Source organism: Melozone crissalis, unplaced genomic scaffold (assembly GCF_028551555.1).
Source record: "Melozone crissalis strain CALT ecotype California unplaced genomic scaffold, PUWL_Pcris_2 ptg000006l_1, whole genome shotgun sequence".
NCBI classification, from domain to species: domain Eukaryota; kingdom Metazoa; phylum Chordata; class Aves; order Passeriformes; family Passerellidae; genus Melozone; species Melozone crissalis.
This window is the reverse complement of record NW_026535784.1, coordinates 12,649,040-12,675,477: the sequence shown is the minus strand read 5'-3', so window position 1 is coordinate 12,675,477 and position 26,438 is coordinate 12,649,040. Positions and strand designations below refer to the sequence as shown.

At 37.2% G+C, this 26,438-nt stretch overlaps 1 protein-coding gene across 4 annotated transcripts in view; it reads right to left on the bottom strand.

The window, feature by feature from the left end:
* Nucleotides 1-2,753: 2,753 nt before the first annotated feature.
* The window catches only part of SORCS2 (sortilin related VPS10 domain containing receptor 2), a 519,673-nt gene continuing 495,988 nt past the window's right edge, over nucleotides 2,754-26,438 (bottom strand). The window contains exons 20-28 of one of the 4 annotated variants that reach the window (XM_054290102.1): nucleotides 25,171-25,304; nucleotides 23,904-24,027; nucleotides 22,096-22,208; nucleotides 20,355-20,480; nucleotides 15,666-15,765; nucleotides 14,072-14,174; nucleotides 5,548-5,693; nucleotides 3,357-3,436; nucleotides 2,754-3,018 (exon numbers count right to left, since the gene is read on the bottom strand). In XM_054290102.1, the coding sequence (XP_054146077.1) occupies nucleotides 2,995-3,018; nucleotides 3,357-3,436; nucleotides 5,548-5,693; nucleotides 14,072-14,174; nucleotides 15,666-15,765; nucleotides 20,355-20,480; nucleotides 22,096-22,208; nucleotides 23,904-24,027; nucleotides 25,171-25,304 (950 nt within the window). In that variant the 3' untranslated portion in view covers nucleotides 2,754-2,994. Of the gene's footprint in view, nucleotides 3,019-3,356; nucleotides 3,437-5,535; nucleotides 5,694-14,071; nucleotides 14,175-15,665; nucleotides 15,766-20,354; nucleotides 20,481-22,095; nucleotides 22,209-23,903; nucleotides 24,028-25,170; nucleotides 25,305-26,438 lie in introns of all 4 variants that reach the window. The other 3 variants (XM_054290106.1, XM_054290103.1, XM_054290105.1) reach the window with 3 other exon arrangements.

Here is a 26,438-nt window from a genome sequence, read left to right as displayed (position 1 = left end):
TCACCCTTCCCCACTAAAAAAAGATAACAAAAATATGTACAAATACTGCATGTGTGCATGCACACATGAGTGACTAGCAGTTGTGCACAGAAGCACCTCTGTGTTTCTGAATATTCATGTATCAGGATTTTAGATACATATAAAGAATAAAAAGATATTTATTCTTTATATGTATCTAGAGATTTTAGAACTAGCACTAGTGAGTCTTTTTATTTACAGATAAACCAAGACACCATGAATAAGAAAATGGTAATAATACTTTCTCAGTTTTAAAATAATTCATTTAAAAATTATTCTTGCAAGGAAATTAAAGGCTTCCTTTATTATCTGCTGGGTATTATTAATACAGTTATGGCAATACCAACATGTCTTTAGAAAACTGTTTTTAAGACATGACAAACCAACCTCACAGGAGTGCTGTATGAATCAAATTAATAAGCATTGGAAAAAATTATTACAGGTATAGACTGTGCTAAGCGTTAATTAGAGAACCAAGCAGTTAAATATTCTAAGTTCCAAAAGACTCCTGTGATCAGAGACACAAATCACCCTGAATTGAAAGTATCAAAGTAGCTGTTAAAGCATAAATTAGTTGTGTGACCTAGTTCCAACAGAGTCCTTTGCCAGTCAGACTCACCATGTGAGAACAACCCCAAGCAGGAGCTTCCATCCCATTCCTTGTCTGTGAAGCTGGTTTGTCACTCACCTGCCCTATACAAACAATCTATTTCAGATTTATTTCACAGGAACAAGTAAGATGGTCACAATGTTATTTTATTCTCTGCTCCAGCTCATTTCTACTAGAAAAAGCAAGAAGAGCTGGTGAGGAGAGAAAGCCCCCTGGTGCAACGATCCCAAGAGTTTCCAATTTATAGCATGTTTTGTATATGCACCTCTCTTCAAGAAACCCAGACTCAGATACATTTAAGACCTTGGATTTCCACAGTCCGGCACACAACAGTCAGCCAGGGCATTGCTTCTCTGTTAATAAGTTTACATGGCACTATACAACTAAATAGGCAGAAATCTTAGAACAATTTTTGTAATTGTTTTCCTGAGCGGTTTGCAAGTGCTTTTCAGAATCTTCACTCTAACTTCTCCACCTAGTTCCTTACAGTAAATTTATAATCTAGAGTTTCTTGTGCTTTACTCATACATCCTATGGGGGTTCATGAGAGCCTACAGTACTACACTGAGTTACTACCTCCCAATCTGCTGCATTTGATGATAATATGCTCTATATTCACAGCTACATGGAAGAATGATTCCAATGCATACACTGATTTTAAGACAGTTCTTTTCTATTTAACTAGCCTTCCTTATTTTCTGTTTGCATTTCTGGATGATGCACTATCTGTATCCTTCTCAAACAAGGTGGTGTGCAAGCTTGTCACTAGCATCGGTATGACATTCAGTGAGTACAGAGTTATTTATTCTCTATCAAAGGCAAAAAGTGAAGAGATTATATAGGTTTCTGAGAGAAGCATCCTAATCCCAGGCAGCTGTGACACACAGGATGCCAGACATTTAAACTCACCACACAGCACCACACTTGTTTTCCTATCTGGCTAAAATAAACCACAGAGAAAAGACAAGAGGAGTGTGGATTCACTGCATCGCCATTCCCTAGGCATGCAGAGGTCAGGACTAGGAAACTCTGACCCAAGTGACAAAACTGGGATTAGGAAACAAGGACCTGACTCACAAACCTTTCTGCAGGCAGCTCCTCCAGAAACCCTTCCCCTGCTGTCCCTGCAGAAAAAGGGGCCAGTGGTGGTAGGACTGAGAAACACCCCTGGTGATGGGAAGGGAACAGGAAACCCTAAATCCCTTCCCATCATCCCCATGACCCTTTGGATTGTCAAACCAACCCCCATGGAAAAGGTCAGGTTGGGGTTTGCCCACTCCCACCAGCAAGGGCAAATGCCAGGGGAAATCCCAAACAGGGATGCCCTGGGAAGGAGATGGAAGTGCTACCCAGCCCTTCCCAGAGCAGAGCTCTGACCCACCCAGCACAGCTGCCCTTATAGGAAGTTTTAAAAAAATAATCATACAAAGAAAACTGTTTAAAAGAGGTATTTACACTCTCTGCAAATTTAAAAAGAGACAGGCTACCAGTCTAGGGTTGAATAGGACAACTCATCTGGCAGCTGCCATCATCCTAGAGGGGCTCACTCAGGAGAAAAAAAAGAAGAGCAACTAAAATGACTGTCTGCAAGTGAAGGCACCTGGTCTGGAAATAGCATCAAGCTGGTGTTTTTCTTTCACATGGGATGGGATGGGGGGAGATACTGCTGCTGATAGTTTTTCGGGACTTGCTACACTTACAAGAGTATTATTGTATATTACAAGAAATCCTAATTAACATTTTACTTCTTTTAATCCTCAGAAGAGCCTAAGCCTAAATTTGTTAGATTGTCTCACATGTGTTTAAGTTAAGAGCTGGTCTCAACTAGGAGTGCATTTGTCTCTCTCTCAGTCCTTTCCCAGTACAGAAACACTTGGCCTACTAAAAAAATTGTCATTGTGATCAACCATCTTTTCTGGTCTAGTCGCTGTGTAAAAATCACCTTTTCAGGCTGAAGACTCCCAGCCTTCCACTGAAAACCTCAATTAAAAATATAATTAAAAAGTTACAGTCAATCATTTTAAAAATAAACATAAAGAAAAAGAGCATATACAGAAAAGAAACAAGGTGGCATTGAAGGTGCCTAGGGCTACAAATTTGCTACCATAGTTTGAGTTTCAAATGAGTTCCCAGGCCATTGAGTGAACACAAGACATGTTATCCTTCGCCCTTGGTAACTGAGGATGGATGCTTTTTCCACAGGACTGATAAGAAATCTCCTCTCCATCAGCATTTACAGCCATGTTTGCAATTTTGGGACATCACCAGGGAAAAATAAAACGGTAGAGTGAAGAGTCTTTCGGGTTTTGCGTTCAGCTGCAAATATCAGCTAACCAGGTAACTGTGCATCTCTCTGGAGTTGATGCTCAAAACCACGCCTGAGTGATTGCCTAGGGGAATACAGAAACAAAAGGCCAACATTAGTGCATTTCAGGTACTCCACAATAAATCCCCCTTTTATTGCAGAGACAAGTAAATTGCATAAGAGAGTGTCTTTATCAAACAACAGGTCAGGTGAAGGTTGGTGCAACAGCTCCATGTACCTACAGCACACTTTTGCACAAAGCTTTTGCTCATGGTGGTGGATTTGTGGTGAATTCCTAGGGTTTCTATCCCAGTGACAGCATAAGTTGGTTCTCTTTGTGGCTTATAAAGGTGTAGTTGTCTCGAGGGGTGCAGGTGAGGGAGGAGAATGGAACCTGAGGCGTCCATTCGACATGCCACTGACCTGGGACTGGACACTGACCGGCATCAGCAATAAGGGAACTCTGTAGCTGTTCAAGTTGCCACTTCTCCCAGAAGGAGTCACTGCAAGGTAATGGTGTTGAGGAGTCCCAAGGTGGGGGTTGCGATAAAGTAGGCAACATAAAATATATAGAAAACAAAAAAAGTGGATGGGTGAGTCTGGAAATATTGTACTGTGGAAATTCAAAAGTTATGAGAAGAGAGAGAACAAACAGAAACCCAGGCCTGTAACTCCCTGCTGCGCATGGACATCTCCCAAGAGGGAGGGAGAAAGATCACCAGAACTAGGAGGGATCTCCATAGCATAGGAACCTTCTGCAAATAATGTAGTAAACCAGAATTTAATATAAAGCAGGGATTATAACATGTTTCATAGTCTAAACCAGATAAAATAGAGTATCATTAACGGGAATATTTTCTTGGCAGTACTGAGCAATACCGGAGCTAGTGGAAAGTATTGCAAATAACAAAACAGTAGAGCGAGCAGGAGTGTAGTTTTATGTATTAAATAACATCTTCTGTCTAAAGGCTGTACAGTAGCTGACAAATACAAATGATTATGATCCACAAAAATGAGCTTTTTACACTCTCCTGGAAAGTCTGCTGCTGCAGACAACCTGGCTGAAGCACAAATCACCTCAAAATCACATTCTCATTCTTATGTCATCAAAACATCATATCTTGTACTCTTCAACCCAAAAATAATGCTCTGCTCAGATGGAAGATTTTTGTTTCCTCTGAGTAACAAGTGCAGGGCAAGCAGAGATTAATGCTAAAAGTGTTACAAATCAGGGGAGCATTTCTTTATTAGAGCATCCCAAGCTGCCTTCTTTTAAATAAGCCACGAGGGATTTTCTACCATTAAAAGAAGTTATGCTTTTGTACTAGAGGTGTTTGAATGCTCCACTTTAATAGGCATGTCTGCAAGGACCTTGTTAGCATTCAGCTTCTCCTCTAAAGACCCTGGAGACGAGATGACCAAACAAATTTAACTTAGACTTTGTTTTCCCAGGTTTGTTTTTGGAACTAACTCCGGTAAAGTCAGGGGAGCAGCTAAGGTCGTCTTGCAAAAATAGAATGAAAACAGTGATACTCATACACAAGGTTGTCAGAGAAGAGATAGAAATACACAAAGCAAAGCAAGAGGCTGGATTCTTCCCTTGTGTTCAAAGCTAATACCTCCAAGAACCTAGAAGCACACACAGTTCTGCAAATGAAAATAAAGACATCGACAACAAACAGAAAAGGTGAAACCCAAAATAAAAAAAATCTCTCGTCAGACCAGGTTCTGTCTTGCCCAGGCTACCTCGGGTGCAGCTTCTTCCTTGGGGTTCACAAAGACATTACAATTGCCTTTCACACCATCAATCTACTGCTACAAATCCCAAAAGCTTTGGATCATCTGGTTTATTTTAACAAATTTCCAGTAAAGGAACTGGGTGTTGTTTACATTGTCCTACAGTTTTCAGACTGTGACCTGAAAGCAGCCTGAAGACAATGTATTATAGATCAGAACTCCATGTTGCATTAAAACTAACCACAGGGTGCCAGGATATGCACTTCCACCTGACACTGAAATCATTTGCACTGAGATACTCACAGAAAGTTTCCCTCCTGGGTTCTTTATAACCACCTCATGAATACTAGAAAATCAATAGCTAAATTAAGGAAGACTTATGATACTTTTAATATATGAATAAATTTAATGTTTCTAATAACAAAAACTTTAAATGCCATTGGAGTATGAAGGCAAATAAAGCAATGGATCTCCATACAATCCATCTGAAATCACAGAAGCATTGACTCTACAAATCCTTCTGGCCTGAACTCAATTTTCCACTAATTCAGAGGATTACTGAGTGAATTCAACTGTTGCAGATTATATCCCATTCTACCAAATATAATTTATCTCTAAAACTGTCTAAGTCAGTCTCCTGACATTAAACTACTATGTCTGTACTCATGCTCTATATAGCACATCATCCATACATTAGCCTGTATCTCAAGCAAGCCAAAAGGTGATTGAGATAATCCCTTGTTACTGATGTTACCATTTGCATCTTTTTGAGACTGAACAGAAAATGAGAAAGAATTAAAATGAAAACAAACATCAATTTAAAATCAATTACTTATGAAAATGTATAAGCTAAAAACGAAGTTACCTCTTGCGTTACCTAGTGTTTGAGAGTCCAGATCATCATCAATAAACTCCTCACCCTGGATGATGTTCTGGGTGTCCTCACTGTGATTAACAGGGCTTGTCATCTCCTGCTCTTTTTCATTGTGCATCTGGGCGTAGACATTTCTGCCTGGCAGTTTCCTAAATGGGACAAGAAGAAAAAAATTTGGGATGGAATTCTTTTGTGTCATACACACATGGGCATCAGAGCAGAGTTTCAGCAGGGCAAAGCTGTTCCAGAACAAAAAAATCATCATCACCAATCCCATCCTTCCTTAATTTGGTGATTATAACCTAAATTTACCAACTCTTTGTTCTCTGTAACAGTTTTATATAACTGCCTTATCAGGATCTTCAAACTAACATAATATTTAAGCATCCATTTCTAAGATTAACAGACAATGTTGAAAAAAAATTATTAAAGCCACAGAAAATCTATTTTAAGAATTCAAGCAATAAAAGAGCCCAGTGGATGTTCATTTGTGATCCCAGGTGTCTTCACATACATTAAGCTGGGCTGCAATCATGATCACATCTCCCTGAGCACTGAAGTGTGATAGCATCAGATGGCACTCATAGCCAATCAGGGACAGGGAGAAAAAGTCAGGAGAAGTCCAGGAAACAGGGAATGGAAAGGAACAGACTGAAGAGCCAGGAGGCCAGGACCAAGGGGGACGGAGTAAGAACATAAACAGGCATCAATAGAAGCACAAGACAGAGGCTGGTTAAGTTTAGCAGGCAGCACTGAAGGAGACAGTATAAAGTTTGGACTGGGAATTGATGAATTAGACAAACTCCACAAGAGGCAATAATTCACTCACTCTGACTGGAATCTAGAGAAACAAAAAGCATCTTATTAAATTATCACCCTGGCTGAGACTGAGAGACTTAAGACTTAATAAAGATAAGGGGTTCTTAACTAGATTAATTTAAATTAGACTTTGTCAACTCAAAGGGAAAAATCAGGGACTGGGAGCTTTGCAGCAGATTTTATGGTTCAAACATTCCTCAAGAGCCATACCCTTTGTGCTGTAGCTGTGCTCACCTGCAGACTGCCTAGGCACATGGGGACATCCTTTCCCAAGCACCAAGCAGACACTTCAGATTAGGGAGCTGCAGGCTCTAAGCTCCATTTCCTACAGTGCCAGAAGCTGCTTGACAGCTCGAGCAGCATGACAGCAGATCATGGCTGTCAAAGTCTGTGCTTAAAGCCAGATTATTACAGTGGGCAGAAAAGAAAAACAACAAGAAGAAGAGAAAAATCAGGGTTGAACAGCTGTGGTTTCTGTTGAGCCCCTTTAGACAGTGAGAGAATAGAAAAAGTGACATTAATTTTTAGGCATCTCTCTAAAAGCAACCATCTCCTGCTCCATATTACAGCAGCAGTTTAAAATATACAGATTATTCTATTTTCTCCAGGCTTTTGAAGAAGATCTGTTTTAAATGCCATTTCACAAGAAGGTGTCTTTAGCAAGGGGCACCATTTTAATTTGAGATAAAAAAACTTAACTGCAACAAACTATTCTGAAAAACAACTTCCATTGCATCAAAGTAATGAAAATAAATGGAATTTACTAAAAAATTAAAGATGACTGAAGATAATCTCTTTCTTTTAATCTGAGCAATCCAAAAGATAAATCGAGTCCTATATATCTATACAAACACACATATCTGTATAGGTATGTGTATACGCACACACACACAATTACATCTCTAAATAAAAATTAGGTATTTTATCCCATTATTTATAAGTAGTACAAAACCAAAAGGAAAAGGACAAGGATGGAAAGAAGGTCTGATGACACAATGCTGTGTTATTATGATCACTTCAACAGGTCTGAGGGCTCCTCCAACAAAAACATACTCGTAAAGCCAAGCCCTGCATCACTCTCCTTTCATTATATGGATTTAAAAAAAAAGCCATTTTGCAAGAGGGAAGGACATTCCTCATAACCAAAACAAATACATTAGGTAATTAATTGTGATTTTGTTTCTCTAGGGCCAGTAACTCCAGACTGTTTTTAATGTGTCTGGAAATGAAACTGGTCATGTAGAAAACTATTCTCTCAATCAGACCTGCATCAAACCTGTCAAACTGTTCACTTTCAGTCCACCATCAAAAGCCTAAGGGAGACAAAACCCAGAAGAATGTCTCTGTAACACATCTGCAGAATTAGCACATATGTTTCTACAATAATTACAATAACCTTCTCCAAACTATTTCTGACAGATTGGAGAAGCATCGATGGCATTATCAAAACAATTTTGACATAATAAAAATGTTAAACACCTCAAAGCCATATGGCACATCAGACCTTTGCAGTTAAGTAAAGGGAGAAGAGCTGCTAGTGTGACTACTGCCTATGAAACCAGGTTAACAAAGTGTGTCCTTTGGTGTAAATCCTGAGGCTTCAACTCGCAGCTCCGGCATGACTTACCAGTTAGAGATACCATTAACAGAACACATACTAGTAAAGATGTTCAGGGAGAATGAGGAAACCTCTCAAATTCACAACCAACCATTAAATGTATTGTTGCTAAGACCATTTCCTCATGGTTTAGGAATAAAAGGAGAAAAAAAATAATGTGAGCTGTTATTTCTCACTTGCCACAGCCTGCCCAATTCTGCTAAGTGCAGATCTTTTGGGGAAGGTATAAAGCTGAGGTACTCAGTACTTCCACACTTTCCTTTGCTTCTCACACTTACCTGGAAAAGACTGACATTGAATGGATTGGAGGGAGGAGAATATCACAGGCCTTGAGAAGACATGCACTGTAGGCATTCGACCTTTTATACACTACAGAGATCTCTCTGTGTTTCATGGTGGTTCAGTTTTAACTCAACCACCCTGAAGGAAATGATAGTCCAAGCCTTTTCAAGAGGCATTTTTAACACATGTGCCGGATATTCTGTTTATGGGGGATGACCACACTGTGGGATGAAATAGGATGTGGATACTGGAGCCTTGCTAAAGATGGGCCTGATTCTGGCAATTTTGCTTCTTGAACATGCAGGAAGGAGGCTGCCACCCCTACTCACACAGAGTAAAACTCTAGTGTACCCTGATGTGCTTTGCTCTTCTTCAAGAAGTGGCTAATTTTGAGTCCAATGTAACTGTTTGAAGCAGGCAGAGCTGAAATTCTTGGGTCTACATAAAAGACTACTGTGAAAACATGACAAGACATGAAATTTGACCCAAGAGATTTGTATCAGCAATATGAAAATTGAAAGCACATTTAGAAGAACAGACAAGAAGATTATGCAATAGTTTCTTTGGGAGTTTAACTCATCTGCAAAATGCACGTGCTTCACATCCATCACTGGAGACAATTACCTCTTCTGAGCAGCACTCCATGGTTCACATTTTTAGTTCCTTTTGTTTTTCCTGTAGCATTTTATTTCAATCATGAAAAAGGAGAAATATTATGCCTGCTTTGAGGACCATAAAACTACAAGCTAGAGATGTAATTCTGCAGACCACTACTAAAGAACATCACAGCACATGATTCTCACCAAGCTCTCCAGGTCCCACACCTTTAAGAAGCTATTCCAGGAAGTACTTTGTTTTCCTTCCTTTATTCACAAAATCTAATCAATCCATACCCCAAACTGTTAGCACTTAGAAATGTTCAGCAGGAAGGAACAGCAGGAGGGGTATGTGATATTGATTCCTACTCATTTAAGCTCTAGTTTATTTGGCTTCAATTCCTTCTTTGTGGAAAAAATATCCATTCGCCTTTATGAAACTTCATTTATTTTCCAAAGGCTTGATTAAAATTCAGTTTACTATAAAAAATATTAACATATTCACATGGCAAAGAGTATGGAATAATGTAGCATTTTCTTGGAACTTAAATAAAAAAAATAATAATCCATTAAATAGAATACTTTATTGTGGTGTTGACTTTATTATGTTTGGATAAATGTTCAGATGACTGATTTCTTTGTGCTTTAAGGCACTCCTGATATACTTGCCTCTTTCATTTCTGAAATCTTTTCTCCATGCTATTACTTTGATTTCTGAGGATGTTTTTACAAAATATTATGGAACATTAAATTAGTGCCTGTTTTTTTTATCACTAAAAGGCATGGATTGGGACTAAGCTTGCTCTCATGGAACATAAAAGTAGTATAAGCAAGGTGGGGAAAAAAGATAGCTTTTCTTCAGAGACTGAAAATGAGATAGTAAGTCAATGAGGCAGAAAGATAACACAGTTCTGCTCCAGATTGTGGAAATGACCCAAGAGGGGGTTCATTTACCAAAATTGGTACCTGATAGTAGCAGGCAAAAAAGGAATACACACCAAATGGGATAAATCTGGGTGAAGACAATTCATGGTGATTTGTGAAAACAATGCATGCAACTTTAAGTAGTAAAGCAGTTTGCAGTAGTTTGCATACAAATTAAAAGGTGAAGATTTTCATACTCTTTCAGAGAATCGAATTTGCTGCAATTAGCCAGGTAAAATACATAAGCACAAAAGCCAGCTATTTGCTCTGGTTTGGCTACTCTAATATCCTGCTATTATACACAAATGAAAAATAAGAAAATGATGATTTCAGATCTTCCTCTAGTAGCATGATGATTACATGGCGGCTTTGATGTGGCTAAAATATAATTTTCCTTTCCTCCACTTTGCCTGGTGCAGACAGTGGTATTTCCCTTCTCTATACTGTTGCCCAGGATCCCACACCATAAAGCTTCTTCTGAGAGGATGAAGAAATCTTTTTCTGGATGGCAGCTTGAAAACCACAAAAAAAAAAAAAAAAAAAAAAAAAAAAAAAAAAAATACAAACATTGTTTCAAAGGGAATGGAAGAAATGTGTTTTTACTGAACCAAATCTAGTAAAGATGGCATGGTATAAAAAAATATATGCAGATCCCAGATCCACATTAGGAAACAGCTCTGGATTTTTCAAAATTATTTTCCAGCTGCTTCATATTGTTGTGGGCAAAATAAGCAGCTGCAGTCCATTTTACCTGGATGCTTAAACAACTGGAGCATACTAGTGAGTATTGCAACATGTTGTTTGCTTGAGGCACCCACTCCGTGGTGCTTTCCATAGTCAGGAAGTGAGAGCAGAGCAGAGCATGGCACTGCTTCACTCGTGGCTTGCCCACCACCCACAGCTGCTGGCAGCTGTGCTCTTCCTGCACAGACAAGGTTGGTTCACCTGCAAGGAATGACCCCTTGCTCCTTGTTGCCATGCTCAAAATTCCTCACCCTAAGCCTTCTAAACCAAAAGCTCAGATAAACCAAACAGCTCATTTGTTGAACACCATTAAATTTCGTTTTTAAAAACCCATCACATTTATCATTTGAAATTTATTTGCCCTATACAGAGTAAAAATAGCCCTAATCTGAAGTCCTTATCTACTCTGATCACAAAGGATCAAACCTCTGTGTTTCTGAAAACATTTTGGATTCTTCCTTTTTTTTCCTTTGTTTAAAGCAATGAACCATGGCTTGGGGTTGCCACAAGTCACTTGCTGAGCTCTGGGGACTCCAGCACCAGTTTTTCTGGAAGTGGCTGGACGCACAAAGAAACCATCAGATGAAGTGGGGGGGTGCATGAATTTCAGGAATGGGGACATGAAAGGATAAACACTTGCAATTTTACACCATGTAAAAACAGAGGGCAGCAGTCTTCCTAGTCAATGCCTAAGTATTTGGGATTAGAGCATATAAGATGTGACCTACAGTCATCCAATCATTAGCTAGACAGCCATAACAGCTCTGGTTATCCAGCAGATCATAAAATTACAGACTTCAGGAATAATTTGGGCATGCTTGGGGACAAGATGTTTCAGCACTCAGAATCCATGGGGCAGTTTGGCCATGTTTTGCCATTTTCTATCAAAGCTGTAGGTCTACAAAAAGGCCTGCTATTTTCTCTCCTTTTTTCATCACAAGTCTGAACTCTGTCACTGCAAATAGATGACATGCTCTCGTGTATGAAGCTGTAAACTCTCTGCCAATCCAGTTACCATCTTATTTTGCAAGCCAGTTTTTCCATCTTGCATCTTTGCAGGTATCAAAATTAACTTTGAGCTAGCAAAGAGAGAGAAAGCAGCCCAAGACCTGTTCATGCAGTCTCCTGCAAACTACCTGCTTAACATGTGCTCCAAGGCTAGCTGCAGGTCCTCTAGACCCCATTCAGTGTAGTGATAAAACCAAGATCCAAAGAAGTTTCACTGAGGTAGGGAAAAAGGAGTTTTAACCCTTGTATTAATCTTCATGAATGAAGGGAAGGCACCACCAAATGTCTTCCATCTCCTCCTTAGGTTTGTAAATCATACATCATAATTATGGACAGTATTGCCATTTCAACACTTTACACATCTGTAATTTCTCTGTGGAATTAAATAATCTTTCTATTTCCCCAAGTTATCTGAGTTACCATAAGCCACAGTAATTCTGAAATTATCACTTAAAATTTAATATTTTTTATTGCCTATGGCATTCTTTCAGCAAATTAATTTTTATATACCCAGGCATATAATAGTGAAAAGTCTCCTTAATGTATTATCACTTGCAACTTTTATATCTATAAAGGACACTCATTTCATAGCCTCAGTCCCTGTGGACCAGTTTGTAAACTTACATACTCACTGTACTGACTTTAAAGGGACTGTACTCCCAACAAACACTCCACAGGGATCCAGCAATGCATCAACCATCTCCATCAACACAGGAAAGACTTTTAAAAAAGGATTCAAGATTTTGGTGGGACAGGAGTTCACAGGGAGCCCATGAGGAAAAAGTGATTTTTGAAACATAGCACTGATTAGGTGCTTAATATTGTTTGAAGAAGAAATTGCAAAAGAAGGATGCAGCCAAAAAATTGTCAATTTTGAAGAGCTTAGCAGTATTATTTAAAAAGGATTCTTTCAAATATCTCAGAAACAGATAAGATACAGACTAAAATTGAAAACTATTGCACGGCCATTCATCAATGCCAACAGCAGTTTTCAAGCTACTGACAAACTTTTGAGTATATCTCACAATAGTCCTCACTTGCATCTAAATAACCCCCAGCCCCCAAATGTAAATGCAAATGATTTTCATGAATTATATACAGAAGTGCAAGACACATTCAAGCTCACAATTTGGAAATTGTACTATATTTTCCTCCTTAATAAAAGCTCCACTTATGAAGCAATGGTTCATAGAGCATTTTAGAAAGAACTCAAGGAAGAATATGTTTCTATTCCTTTCTTGAATATTTTATACTTCTTCTACCATGCAGTAATTGTGACTGTTATTTAATTGCTCTCATTTAAGAGCTAATAAAAGATATAAATCTGATAGCTTTTAAAAGATATCACAAGGAAATTCTATGATCGAAACACAAACAGAAAATCCTCCATTGTATTGCTATTGAAATAATATAATTACATCACATCAACCATTTTTATGTTTTTTCCTTGCTTCAGGCACCTAAAAGAGAAAAATGGATTTTTATTCCATTTTAGACAGGCTGATTCAGTATTCTGTGCTTTGTCCTTTAAAGCAATCAATCACCATGAACTCTAAAAAACTCAGGTTCTTGAAGAAAAATGGGTTTTTCTCTGTTGACATAAAAATCCTTTAGCTAAACAAACTCTTACTTAATGCTAGCTTCATTTACTGCTGTCACAAACTTAATGCTGATAGTTCTCTAAACTTGTATTTATTTTAAATAAAAATCACCCCCTAAAAATGAGGCAAATCAGTATGAATCCCCACTGAGGAAGGACAACAGGAGTGATGATGATGATGATGATGGCTTGTTTCCAGTATGCTCAAACCCAACAGCTTCTGAATGCCCCAGAGATACAGAAATGCCAGTAGGATAGACAATGATAACACTGTCCCATGAACAAGAACAAATTATTTAAATTACAGAGCAGCTCAGATTAAAATTAATTGCAGTCTAAAGATATTACAGACTGTCCAAGGCTGGCATTGCTCAGTTTTGAGAATATCCTTCACAGAAGAGATATTTCCTGCAGAAATATTTCTTCCCTCCACACACTCTAGTGCCAAGTTAACGCTAATTTCTTTCTGTCAGTCATTTTCCATGGCATTGCCTCAGCAATTAAAATGTAATGTGTGCAAAGAGAAGCCCCAGAGCATTACATGCTTTGATAAAACTACTTTTTTAAGCAAATCAGCATTGCAGATGCACTCCCTGTCCCAATAGTTTTAGCTTATTCATAACTGTTAGGAGTAATGAGAAGGGAATTAATCAGGAATGAATTTTAGTTCAGCTATGATTTTTGATGGTATTATTTAGACAAACTGAACAAACTCTCCATAGTTCCTATATGTTGATATTTATCTTGGATCACAGCAAGTGAAAAAAGCAACAGTTTAGTACCTTGATGTCTGAAAAGTTCAGAAAAATACGACTTTTCAAAGGGGTGCACTTGCAATTCTTCAAGAAATCTTCTTTATAAATGACAAACTCTGTCTTGCTAATTTATGAATAAATCTAATTATTAAAATGCATCTATTGATTAGGGTTTACTTGCCTTTTGAACTTGTAGAGGATGAAAGCCCCAACAGCAACTAGACAAACAACAAAGAGAACCACAATAGCCCAGTAGCCACTGCCTCCTCCAATTCTCTGAGAGTCTGAAACACAAAATAAAAGAACAGTTTTTCATGTCCCCTTCCACATCATTCACATTCTTGAGCATTCTTTTCTATTTAATTATCAGGTCAAAAACATTGGTTGTTGTTTTCGCAACCTCTTTCTACCCCATCTGGCAAAACCACAGAATTAGTTGGTGACTTGTTACTGAAGAACAGAGGACCCATTAAAAAAACAGAAAGCAACAAATAGCAAAACCCAAGATCCTGAAGATTTAATTATTTGGGTACTCAGTGGTGGTTTGGGTTTTTTTCAGGGAATCTAAAGTTATCATAGTAAGTGATCACACACCCTAAGTACTTGCTTTGCAAAAGCAGGGCTGTATTAATTTCACACATGGAGAAACTAAGGCTCTGAACAACAAATGAGCTCATCAAGGTCATGCGTTGGTAAAGGCAGAACGAACACGGACTTCTTTCAATCCCTTTTGTGCTGGCAAAAAAATGTCAACCCTTTACGCCAGACAAGGTACCACAGTGAGACTGTAGCACAGTTCTACATTAGAAACTAGATAAAAGAGCTTTGTTTTCTACAGAGAGATGACAGATAAAACATCACACCATAATTTACAAAAATTGATAATGGCTGGCTAAAGCTGTTCTCCCACAACACAAATTAATAAAGGATATATTATGGGAGATAATACACAAACAAAAATCACAGGACATTCTCATAAAAGATTCAAATCAAAGCTGGACTTTATGCTTAAAACATCATTTTAACATCTCCCTATTTAAAATACACACATACTCTCTTCAACCACTTTCCATCAACAGTGAATCCAGGGAGGCAGGAAATGCCAATTCCCCTTGCCCCCACCCCATTTCCATTTGTTTTAAACAGAGAAAAAACACAATTTATCTCAGGACAGGATTAGTAATGTGGAGACCCTACAGCAACCTCCCCATTAGTTGATCAGAAGATCACAGATACATAGCAGAGATGCAGCAAGCCTTGTTAGACCCATGTAGTCAGAGCAGCAGTTAATGGCTGACATAAAGGCAAAGATATTCTGCTTTCTTAGCAGCCAGTGCAACCTAAAGTGCTTTTACGTCACCAGAAGAGTTTTTGAAGCCTTGTTGGGTCTTCCTTCAGAGCACTGTTTTGTACAGTGGAGGTATTTACTTTATGTTGTGGTTACACAAAAAAAGCAAGAAGCATGTGATACAAATCACAAGATATGACAAAATGGAAACATTAAAAAAAATTATTTGGTTGTGACTGTTAATAACAAGCAAATGAAAATGTATGTGTACATATATATACACATATATATACATATATACACATATATACAAAAATAAACATTTGTAAAATAATATATGCATCTATGTTTATTTATATGTAACGAGTATCAAGTAAATATATACATATGTGTTACATGTACACATACATGATTTTCTCCCTAAATTATCAATACTTGAACAGGCATTCAAAAGTTGGTCCATTGATAGCTTTATTTATATATTTACCTGAAGCGGAGTCAGCTAAAGTCACTAAGACCCAGTATCCTCCCCTCAGAAAGAAACTGATGTTGTGTGCATTCAGGGCCTGCTTTATAGCTGCTATTCTCTGAAAATACAACAGAGAGAATGTCAGATGTCTTGTGTTCTGTTCCACTTTGAGACATTCAATGTTTTAAAAAGGAAAACCTCTGGTTCTTTAAATGGTGAAAGCACTTGTCAATGATGAGCTGAAATCTAAAAGAAATTCAATATTTAAAAATCAAGCAAAACTCCAGAAGACATAAAAGCTGACAACATCACAATTTTATAGCCAAATCTTTCTTTTTGATTACCCAAGTCTTTACATTTACCCACTATGAGACAGACAGCAAGCAATTTGCACGTGCTATTGGGTTTACCTGGGCCATAACTCACACAATGCATAATCCATATTAAAAGCCCTCATTCTTCTAACCTATCAGAAGAAAACCTGTGATGCCAACTTTGGATTTTTTGCCATGAAAATAAACTACTACTTAATAATGAACTCCATGTCATAATTTACCTTACCTCCTTACCTAGAATGGAATTAATTCCATTTATAACTAATTTTTAACAATACTCCATAGAAATAGATACATTCATTCATGTGGAAAAAAAAATCAGTATTCCTCCCATTTTCCTCCAGTGGATAGAGCAAAGTGAAATATGGTCTCTCATATTTTTATGGAGCAGAACCATTAAATATACCCTCACATCCTAACCCCGGATGACAAATTGTCGGAATTATACTTTCTACTTGCTTGTGTCTTCAACATCGTCAATTTTCTAAAAGATCAAAGCTAGTTTTATACTCTATGCTTTATAATTTGGGACACGACTTCCCAGAGGATGCCAAATTAGAAATTTACTTTATATCCATGAAACCTTCACAAGTAACTCCTTTTACGATATTATCAATTATGGTGCTCATCTTTGACAAGCTTTTGAAGTATAATGGATAAAGATCCCTGTAGTCCCTCTCATATTATGGACAGGCACTATACAAAAGTTCAAATATCATCATTCTTTTTGAGGAATATCTAACTTCTGACGCTATTCCACTGACTTTATTAAATTTTTTTTATGTGGGAATGACTCAACGTAATGGTGAAGTGAGCATGGCTTCAGTTATTTCACAAGACAATTACAGCAGACAGCTCCTAAGTATTTATCTTGTTGCCTAAAGCCTGAAAAGAAAATGCATATGAAAACTCCACTTAGGAGTAACTCCTCCTTAGGATTAGGAGGCTTTAAAGTGATGCTGCTATCAATGAATAAAATTTCTTTGTATCAATCCAGGGTCATTCATGAGTTCACGGTGTACAGTACCAGAGAGACAGCTACTTTAAATTAATCTGACTTACATCCAGTAAATGAAATTTCTGAGCTCCATAACTTTTGATTCTTCATGTTTTCCTGGCAGGTTCATAAGGAACCCAACATTTGGTGTGGTTTTTGCTTAAGTGATTAAGACTTGTTTGTTATTTAACTCCCCACTGCTGGATTTGAACCCAAATCTATAGGAACAACATGCCCCCAGGTCCTCAGGTAAAAAATTTGAATCTCATGTGAATCCAGCCAAAGGTTCTGGCTTACTTATTTCACTGAAAGACTAATGTCTTTTTCAGTGCTCATGGGGTTTTTTTCCTGTCCCAAGGTATTTGTTGAGCTCCTCTCTAGACTTAACTGGAAGGTTCAAATACCAGCATTTGAATTTTCCATCTTCCTTTTTTATATCCTTTACAATGACAATATTTGAACATGTTAACACAATGGCTCCTGCATTATAAGAATGTAAAAGAATGAAAAATAATGACACTGTTCAAACTCTTACTCACATCTACATCTTGGGTTCTGACTTTCCCTTTTTGCCAAAGCAACTCACTAGGAATTTTCTACTTATGTGAAGTAGTTTGTCTGGATAGAAATCTTCCTCAGAGCCCCTGCCTTCCAGATTATAGTTTAATTATATTTTAATTGATTCTTTCAACTGGACTTATCCCACCTGACATTAGACATGCAGTAGATGTGCATAAATTAAGCAACCAAGTCTTCTCTGGAGTCAATAATTAGAAAGGAAAACTTTTGAAATTTCTCTGTTCTTGAAAGCAGGTTAAATCACAGTCAGCTTTTATTTCTCTCTGCATATATTTGAAACAAAAAGGGCTCTTGTCAGAGTGGAATAAGATTTCAGAATTTCCAAAGGGCTCCTCCTACTGCACTGACAGCTTACTTACCATCTCTGTTATTGATGGCTACTTTTATCAGTAATGATTCATATTCTACATGACTAACCTAATAAACAGCATCACATCCCAACACTCCATGTAAAGCACCAATAAAAACTCCAGCAAGCAGCTGTTCCCTGCCTGAGCAAGAAATTATTGCCTTTAATCTTTCTGAAATAATGTAATATTCCCAAATCTAAAAGGTTTTCAGCCAAGAACAAAGAGGTTCTCTTTAAGAAAAGACATTTTATAACTATGCCTAAGTTAAAGGTATCAGGGACACCTCCTCCAAATGTGCAGAAAACATTCTGCATTGCTGGGTCCTCACAAAAGTGTCACAACTCTGACTTTGAGAACTGGCATGAGCAGTGTGACAAAGCACATCTTTTCACTGATTCATGATAAAAATCTTCAAGATTCTCTTCTAATAACAGAAGGGAATGTAAGGAATCTTTAAACATATGACAACATGAGTATTTTCCTCCTGACTTACCAGAAGCTATTGCTTCTAAGTTTATTTATATAGGATATATTTTCAGGATATTTCTCAAGTCACAATTGATTCTGATAGAACACATTTTATCAAAATTTTTGCCATTCAAGTCTAAAGCAACACATTTATATGCACATACCAATAGCTAAAACAATGTCTATTAGCAGTAATATAAAACCAGAAATGTAGGCAGCTGTCACAAGAAGAGTGGCTGTACATCTCTACAGCACTGTATTTTAAAAACAGTCAGTGTTGAGATGTGAGACTGGTGTACCTGACTTATCATCACAGCACAGCAAAGGCTGCTGTAATTGCTCCTGTCTCCCTTGTTCCTGCTCCAGCCACGGGTCTGACCTGGTTCATCCTAACAATGTCAGAAATGTACATAAATTCTCCAGATTATACAACTTCTTTCCCCTTCCCCTGCTCCTCTAGCTCCAGAAAACCTTTGCAAGGTCTTACTGGAGAACTAATTACAAAACTGTGTCCTGCTACACTACTGGGACATCCCTACAGCCCCACTGAATGGCAGCTTTTCCAAATCATTTGCAGCATGGGATTGCTCCTCTTTATGCTTTAAAGTAACTCACATGATGTTTCATACACAAACATGAGAACAACCTTGAGACAGCATTGATTTTTAACTGATACTCTTTAAGCTGCCTTGAAGCACAGCACTAAAATAGAAATTGAGATTTAAAGGGAACTAATATGCATAACACTTTGCACTGAAGTAAAATGTTTGTACAACCAAAATAATCTATCTCCATTAGTTTCCTTAAATTATTGAACACATCCATTCCCCACTGGCTCAGAATAAGGAATTTCCTTTAGAAACTTCACCTTGCTTCCTCAAGAAATGTACATTTTCAAATAATTTTGAAGGGGTAATGTTCCCCTGGCTGAAAGTCTTAGTCCATGAATGAGTCTCTACAAAAGAAACAACCTACAAAAATTAACTATTTCCTGCAACATAATCAGGAATTCAGACTCCCAGGAATTCTCACTGTGATTACATGGGAGAACAGTAAGGGTGTCTGCCAAAAAAGTAGAAAGCTTTGTGCACTCACACATTTCAATGATAAACACCTGTTCAAGTACTTGGACAATTTCAACATACTCCTTTGCACCTTCCAAAGTACATCTCATGAACTCCAAACACAACCTATTTGGTTTATGTTAATATGAAGAGCTTTGTCTTGCCTACTCCCCCAGCTTTTCAGAGACCATGACCTTGTCTTAGAAAGCTTTAAAATGCCCTTCAAAGTTAAGGACACCTTACACTGATTCTTTCTAACTGGCAGGACATGAACTGCAAGGTACAGGCACAGAGCTAGGATCTGTTTCTTCTCTATCACAGCAAAAGGACAAATATAATAAATTGTACATGCCAAACAGTCTTCTGGTTTTCAATGGGCATGAAGTCTCTAAAAACGGAGGAAACATTGTTTGAAAACAACTAGGGAGAAACTAATGTCTGATTTTCAATCCTGTCTTCACTAAATTTGTTTTTTACCAATTGAAAATGACATTTTCTTACAAGGGCATAAAGTACTTGCTTGATGCTCTTTACATTATGGGTCAATGACTAAGGTTCTGGGTTTGTTTGGACCTGAAATCTAATTTCTTTCTGTAGACAGTGCAGAGACTCTGTTCTACTGGATCTTCACAGAATGACAAGTATCACTGCTGTTTCTGTTTAAAAGACAGACCAATATTAAATATTCTTGAGAAACACAGTAATACCAGAAAGTGGATTGTGATTGTCTGGACACTGTCAAACACATCAGACATAGCTGCTATAGCATTCACATGTATCTTGTCAGATAGGAGTGAGATCTTTACACAGGCAGGGATCACCTCTTAATTTCATATAAAGGCAATGAGACTACAGCCACTTAGTGCAAAACAGGATGAAGGCTGTCCTAAGCAGACGTGCATTGCTCTGGTTACCTTATCACTTGTTATGCTTCTCTTCTTTTTTGGCTGATTTGCTGGTAGTAGCACGTGCAAGTCAGCAGCTGTGGGCAGACCAGGTTTCACAACTGTCATGAGTGTTTCTTCAGGTATACTGGTCTCCTGTGAAGACAACAGAGGCACACTTTGTGTCTTATATAAACTACATAAGTAACTCCACATATGGCTTATAGAATTCATTATTCAGATCCTTAATATCTGAAGGGAATTCCACTAGAAGCTGAAACATGAACAAAGCCAAACATAAATGTACTGAAATATGAGTTGTTCTTTGAATACTGGAAGACCTAAGTGATGTTATCACATTAAAGTAATTCAGTGGCATCAAGAAAAGAAGCAAAATGAGGAGGTTTTCAGGTTTTATAAAAACTGCAATGGGTGAGCACTTCTGAGGCAACATACAAAAAAAAATTCAAAGTGGTTTAGGATCCTTTGTGGGCCATTCAGACACAGTGTAGACTTAGAAGTGAATACTCATTACAGCTAACTTTAGCTTTTGAAGGTTGCTTAGGAAGGTGCTTAATGGACAGAGAGAAGTTCTTCAATGTGAGACTAAGAACACTCAGGTTCAGCTCCTGAAATTGTAATGAATACCTTCATTCCCCTGCTGAAAGTCAAGTACATCTCTTTGTAAAATAGTTTGTGCTAATTTGGCTTTTAGTCCTGAATTTCTCCATGTTTTGTACAATGTAGCCACACAATTCTAGTGACCATACCCTAGGCACTTTCCTTGGCCTTCCTCAAAGAGATTCTGAAATTCCATTAAATTGTTCATATACTTTGATAAATGTTACAGTAATTATTAAAATGCAAGAGTTATTTTATAGGGGAGTAAAATATTTTTTGACTGACACTAGTGGAACTCTTTATGGAATGAATTTAAGTTGATAAAAGCAAGAAATTAACTTGTCATTTGATAAAAATCTCAAAGAAAAAAAAGCAGGAAACTCTATAAAGTCAAGAAGTTTAGAACCTGATTTGCACAATTGCAAATCCAGGATGAGTAAAATGATTTAAAATTCAAATATTTTATAAACAATATCAAGCTGTACTTCAGTGCTACTACTCTCATGAAAGCCAGTGTGTGCACTCTCAATTGCTGGCAGGGTGTGTGCCTGAAGAGCTCTCGAGCCCAAAGTGTCCATGAGGTGACCTAATGCCACAGCACTAATTCATAGTTTGTATTTGATTTAACCTACAGGATTCATCTGTTCGAAATCCAGATTTCTTTTGTGAACATGCTCTGAAAAACCACTGCATGAATTGAGTGCCTATATATTATACATAATTTTCAAAGTTACAGAACAAGCATAGGAAATTCTTTCTTTCTGGTTTTTTTTACACAAAGATGATGTCTTTTATATTACTCATTGCTTAGCTTCTAAATCTATCACATTTAAGCTACTTAACTCTTCCTGCTTTGGAGTCATCAGTGTTTGCTAATATGTCTACCCCTAATCCCAGAGAGCAATATTTAGCATTAATTGCCAATTAGGCTGTGTTAGACCTAAACTGTCTGTGTTACAATATCATCGTCGACAGATTGCACTTAAAAGTGACACTAGCTCAAACTTGCATGAAATGTGGCTCATGAGGTTCACTTTATCATTTTGCTCTGCCTCCATTTCAAAATACCTTCTAAATGAGAAGGTATTAACTTAACCTTCAAGCTGTACAACTGGTGAGGGAACATTTTATGACCAATCTGAAGGAGCACCTTCGCAAGGAGTCGCGTCACCACCCGCCCGATGTCTTCCCTCCACTCTGGTATGTCGGGGTTGTACATGTCCAGGTCCTTAGTAAACTTCAGAGGAAGAACATGGAAATGATCTAGAAAAACAAAAATAAATAGCAAGAAATAAACTAGATTGCAAAAGGGGTTTGATAGAACTAAAAGTCTCTATTTAGCACTTTATGCTGTGCAGCACTGCAGTATCTAGGACCTCTGCTGCTCTCTGTTGTCAGGCATTCCATTTCTTTCTGTATTTTCATCATAACACCATCAAAATTGTGCCCAAAGACTAAAGAGAGGAGGAAGAAAAGGAAACAAAGCAGATTCACATACATGCTCTGGGCTCATAATGTTTCAGATAATTTTCCCCTAGCTCAATAAGGGAGTATTAAAAAGAAGTCATTGGTTTCTTTTATTTGAAATTATAATGTACCAATGGATTTTATTCTCACTGAATCATAAGCATGTGGGGGTTTTTCCACTACACGTTTCTGTTTTCTGTATAAAATGAATACGTTAGTCCATAAATTAGACACGAAAATAAGAACAAAAATTATATTGCAAAGGCTAACTATTTCCCTCTTTGAAGAAAAAATAAAAAAAAGGTACAATATTTCTTTGGATATTGTCAAAAATATCTGAAATACTAGAAATGGGATGACCCTCAGAAAGAAGTCTCTAAAATCTTCCCTTTCTCCCTACAGGATCCTTGGATGAAAACCTAGGGAACTTAATGCAAAGCAGGGATAGAGAATCTCTGGAATGCACAAGTCAAACCTGCTTCCCCTCACTATTTCCAACAGAATTTTATTTAAACATGGCTTTCTTTTTCAAAAGTTTCTTTATTTTCTTGATGGCCAGTACTTTCATGCTCTTGATATCAGGATTGGCAAAAGAAGCACTGGAATGATAAAGCCATTGATGTATTCACACTAAGAGAGTTATACTTCTAAAGATTTCTTAAAAAGCTGATGCATTTATAAGTGGCAATATAAATATTATATCCATTTATCCTTGAAAATGAGAAGGTTCATAAAAGCTCCATTTAGCATATGTGGGGGTTTTGCCATTATTTCAAAATAGTAAGTATAATAAAAGCAAAAATAACAGAATCTTCTTCAGACAACAGAGATGTATCACGTCTTGTATTGCATGATAGCTGAAGGCTTTTAGCTCTGCATTAAAATAAAAGCTTTTCTACTTATCACAATTCCCACATGTGACAGCACAAATACAAATGTAAATAATTTCCCAGCACTGCATTTTCCACAGTATATTCTGCCTTGTCACTACATAATAAAACACAAAAAAGCCACACCAGGACACATTATGGAACAAGAGCTGAAGGGTTATTTGATAATTACAGCAGAGCTATATTTGATCCAAAATCTCAGATAAACATCAAGGTAACAGTGATATATTGTGATGAAAGGCAATTATTTGACATGGTTTTCAGTGCTGAGAGCAAGAGCATTTTAGTTTTGTTTTTTTTTTCAGAAGTATTTAGACTACTTTACTTATAAATTCTGGGAAGCTTTCTAGTCACTGGCCAAAATACAACTCAAACACATATAGCATTTGGGAACCACAGTAACATTTAAAATAAGCAAAGGAAAATGTTTGACTGTTGAGCTTTCTGGAGTTATTTAGTGACTGTTCACGCCTCTAATTTTAACAATTAAATCTGGCATTGGATTTAATTTTACAATAGGTTCACTTGTGGTAGGGTTGGTTTTAGACATCCAATAAAATTACATATGAAACAAAAAAAAGGAAAAAGACTAATGTCTTACCAAAAACATGGACAACTTTTGAGTCCTGAAGCATAGAGCTCCCACAGGAAACTTGCACTGTAACTCTGACATCACCTGTCTCAGCAAACTTTGTCACCAGAAAATTCTCCAATGTAAGCAGTGGCTTCAAAAAAAACAAAGAACAGTTGGAAACAGAATTTCAGCAAGAACCATGAGAACAGTGCTGAAAAAGACTGTTGATAAAATATCACCAAAAAAATTTCACATAAAATTTAAATTTTTCAATATTTTATCAAATCGATCAACTACAATTTTCAATACAGAATTTTTCTTTCCTTGAAAGGATATTATACTATCAAGCAGCCAGATGAGGAAAATATTTCTTTTAGAGTAATCAGTCAAGTATTAGGTTTTCAGTCAGATCCCACTAAAATTAATGGAGTCTGAGTGAGACTCAACAATCTCTACAAGATTATATGAAGCAACTCATTTGCCTCAAAAAATGTAGGGTATGTCAGGGTCAAAAGGATTAATGATGTTAACTTAGAGCATCAGCCCACAGTCACCTCTGAGGTGGAGTTGAGATACTCTGCTCCCTGACCACATCCTTAAGAATGACAAAACCCTTCACAAGACCCTCAGTGCCTCTTCTTGCAATGGCAAAGTCAATAATGATGAACAGATACAGGCTGGGATTAGGGGAGACAGCACATTCACAAGAAGAAAGTTCACTGCACTTATCTGAAGCATTCCTCTGTCACACTTAGTCTGCCTCATAAAGAAAATATCTTATCTTTTATTTAAAAAATGACCTTAAAAGAAATTAACCCAGCTATACAATAAATACTCCCCAGCAGAAATACTTGGATATTTAATGCTCTAGGACATGTATATAGACTTCGGTCCACAAATGAATAACACTAGATTGTTTGAGTGCTCTCAATGTTTTGATATCCTTTAAGATAACACATTTATTTTTGATATGACAGTTATTTTAGACTCACAGAACACATTTATCTATACAATGAAAAAAACCCAAACAACCTATACATATATTTGTTCAGCACTTCAATTTACATCAGTTGCTATTAGCTTGGAAATGCATAAATCTAAGTTTCATCATTCACCAGTTATGATCCCAAATCCATTCCCCTCTAAAAGTTGGGTTTTTTCCACAGGTAATGAAGTATAAGAAAATGTTGTTTCCCCCCACAAAGCAAACAGTTTAAAATTTGAAAGAAAGGGAAAACCTTTATTGGAAAGAGATTGAAATTATCTCTTGAAATAATCAAAACCATTTGTGTACCTGAAGATTGTTTCCTATCCACCAGTAGAAAACTGTCAAATTAGGGTTCTTAGGCAGGATGATGGCTGTGAGGTTCACCTCCTGGTTTCTCCCAATGACTGGAACCACTTCTAAATTTAAAGCCTGGAGTGGGGCTGAACAAAGTTCCAAAAACATCACTGAACAAGAATCCATCAATTTATTAACACCTCCTTCCCCAAAAGCCTCCCACCTGTTCACCATAAGGTCCTGAATTCATTTTTCCCTCCCTCCTTTCCTTCCTCTTTTACGTCCATATTGAAAGCTATGGACATAATTGGAAAGACCTCATTTCAACTACAAAACATCCCCCAGATGACCCCAAAACCCCTCAAACCATATCTTAAAGCAATAAGACATATTAACAAAATGGGCTTCTCTCATGGCCCATTCGTTTCATTCATGTCCAATTCCAGACACATAAGCAAATACTCCAGTTAAAAACTGGAAAAGGCAATCTCAGCTTTTTTTTTTCCTTCTTTTTTTAAACTCAGTAACAAAAGATCAAATGAATAGAAATCTAACAAGTCTCAAATTGCTAAGGGATAATCAGAAAACTGAAAAAGAATGCTGCTGACTACTCATTTTCATTATAAAATATCAGCTGTTAGGCTCACATAAAAAATCTCATTAATTCATGCTTTAAATTAGAACTGTACATCAGGGGAGCATTTATTTGCAAATCAAAATAGATAACCTCTGGACTCCAAAATGTGCCTTAGAGTAAGTTTATTCCTTTCTGAACTACTAAACCCATAAACATTACTATTTGTTTAACAGAAATGCATCATTACAACGGTTTTATCTGCTTGTGTTATGTTTATTAGTGTTGTGCTGTTTCACAGTACAATAACTGTGTTGAAAGAAAATCTTTCCCTCAGAGGTTTCCCAGTATATCTTTATCAGAATGTCTGAAGGTAAAAGCTTTTTAACAGCACAATGTGGTAACTAGAATTTCTTAACTTCTTCACCTGCACCAAAAACCTGGGATATGAAACCACTGTAGAGCTCAAAATTCATTCCTCACATAGAATGAATACTAACCCATCTATTTCTTCTCCATTCTAAATATCTTTTAACTCATTCAAAGGTTTTTCATCTCAGTGCAAATTTAATAGTAATTAACACTGGTCTAAAGTATTTCTCTTATTTTGTATCAGGGAGTGAATCATTGCTGGTTCACTTTTAATTTCACTTTGACTAAACTGACTGAACTTCTGAGAGCAAGTTGTCCAAAGCCCTTTTCCACC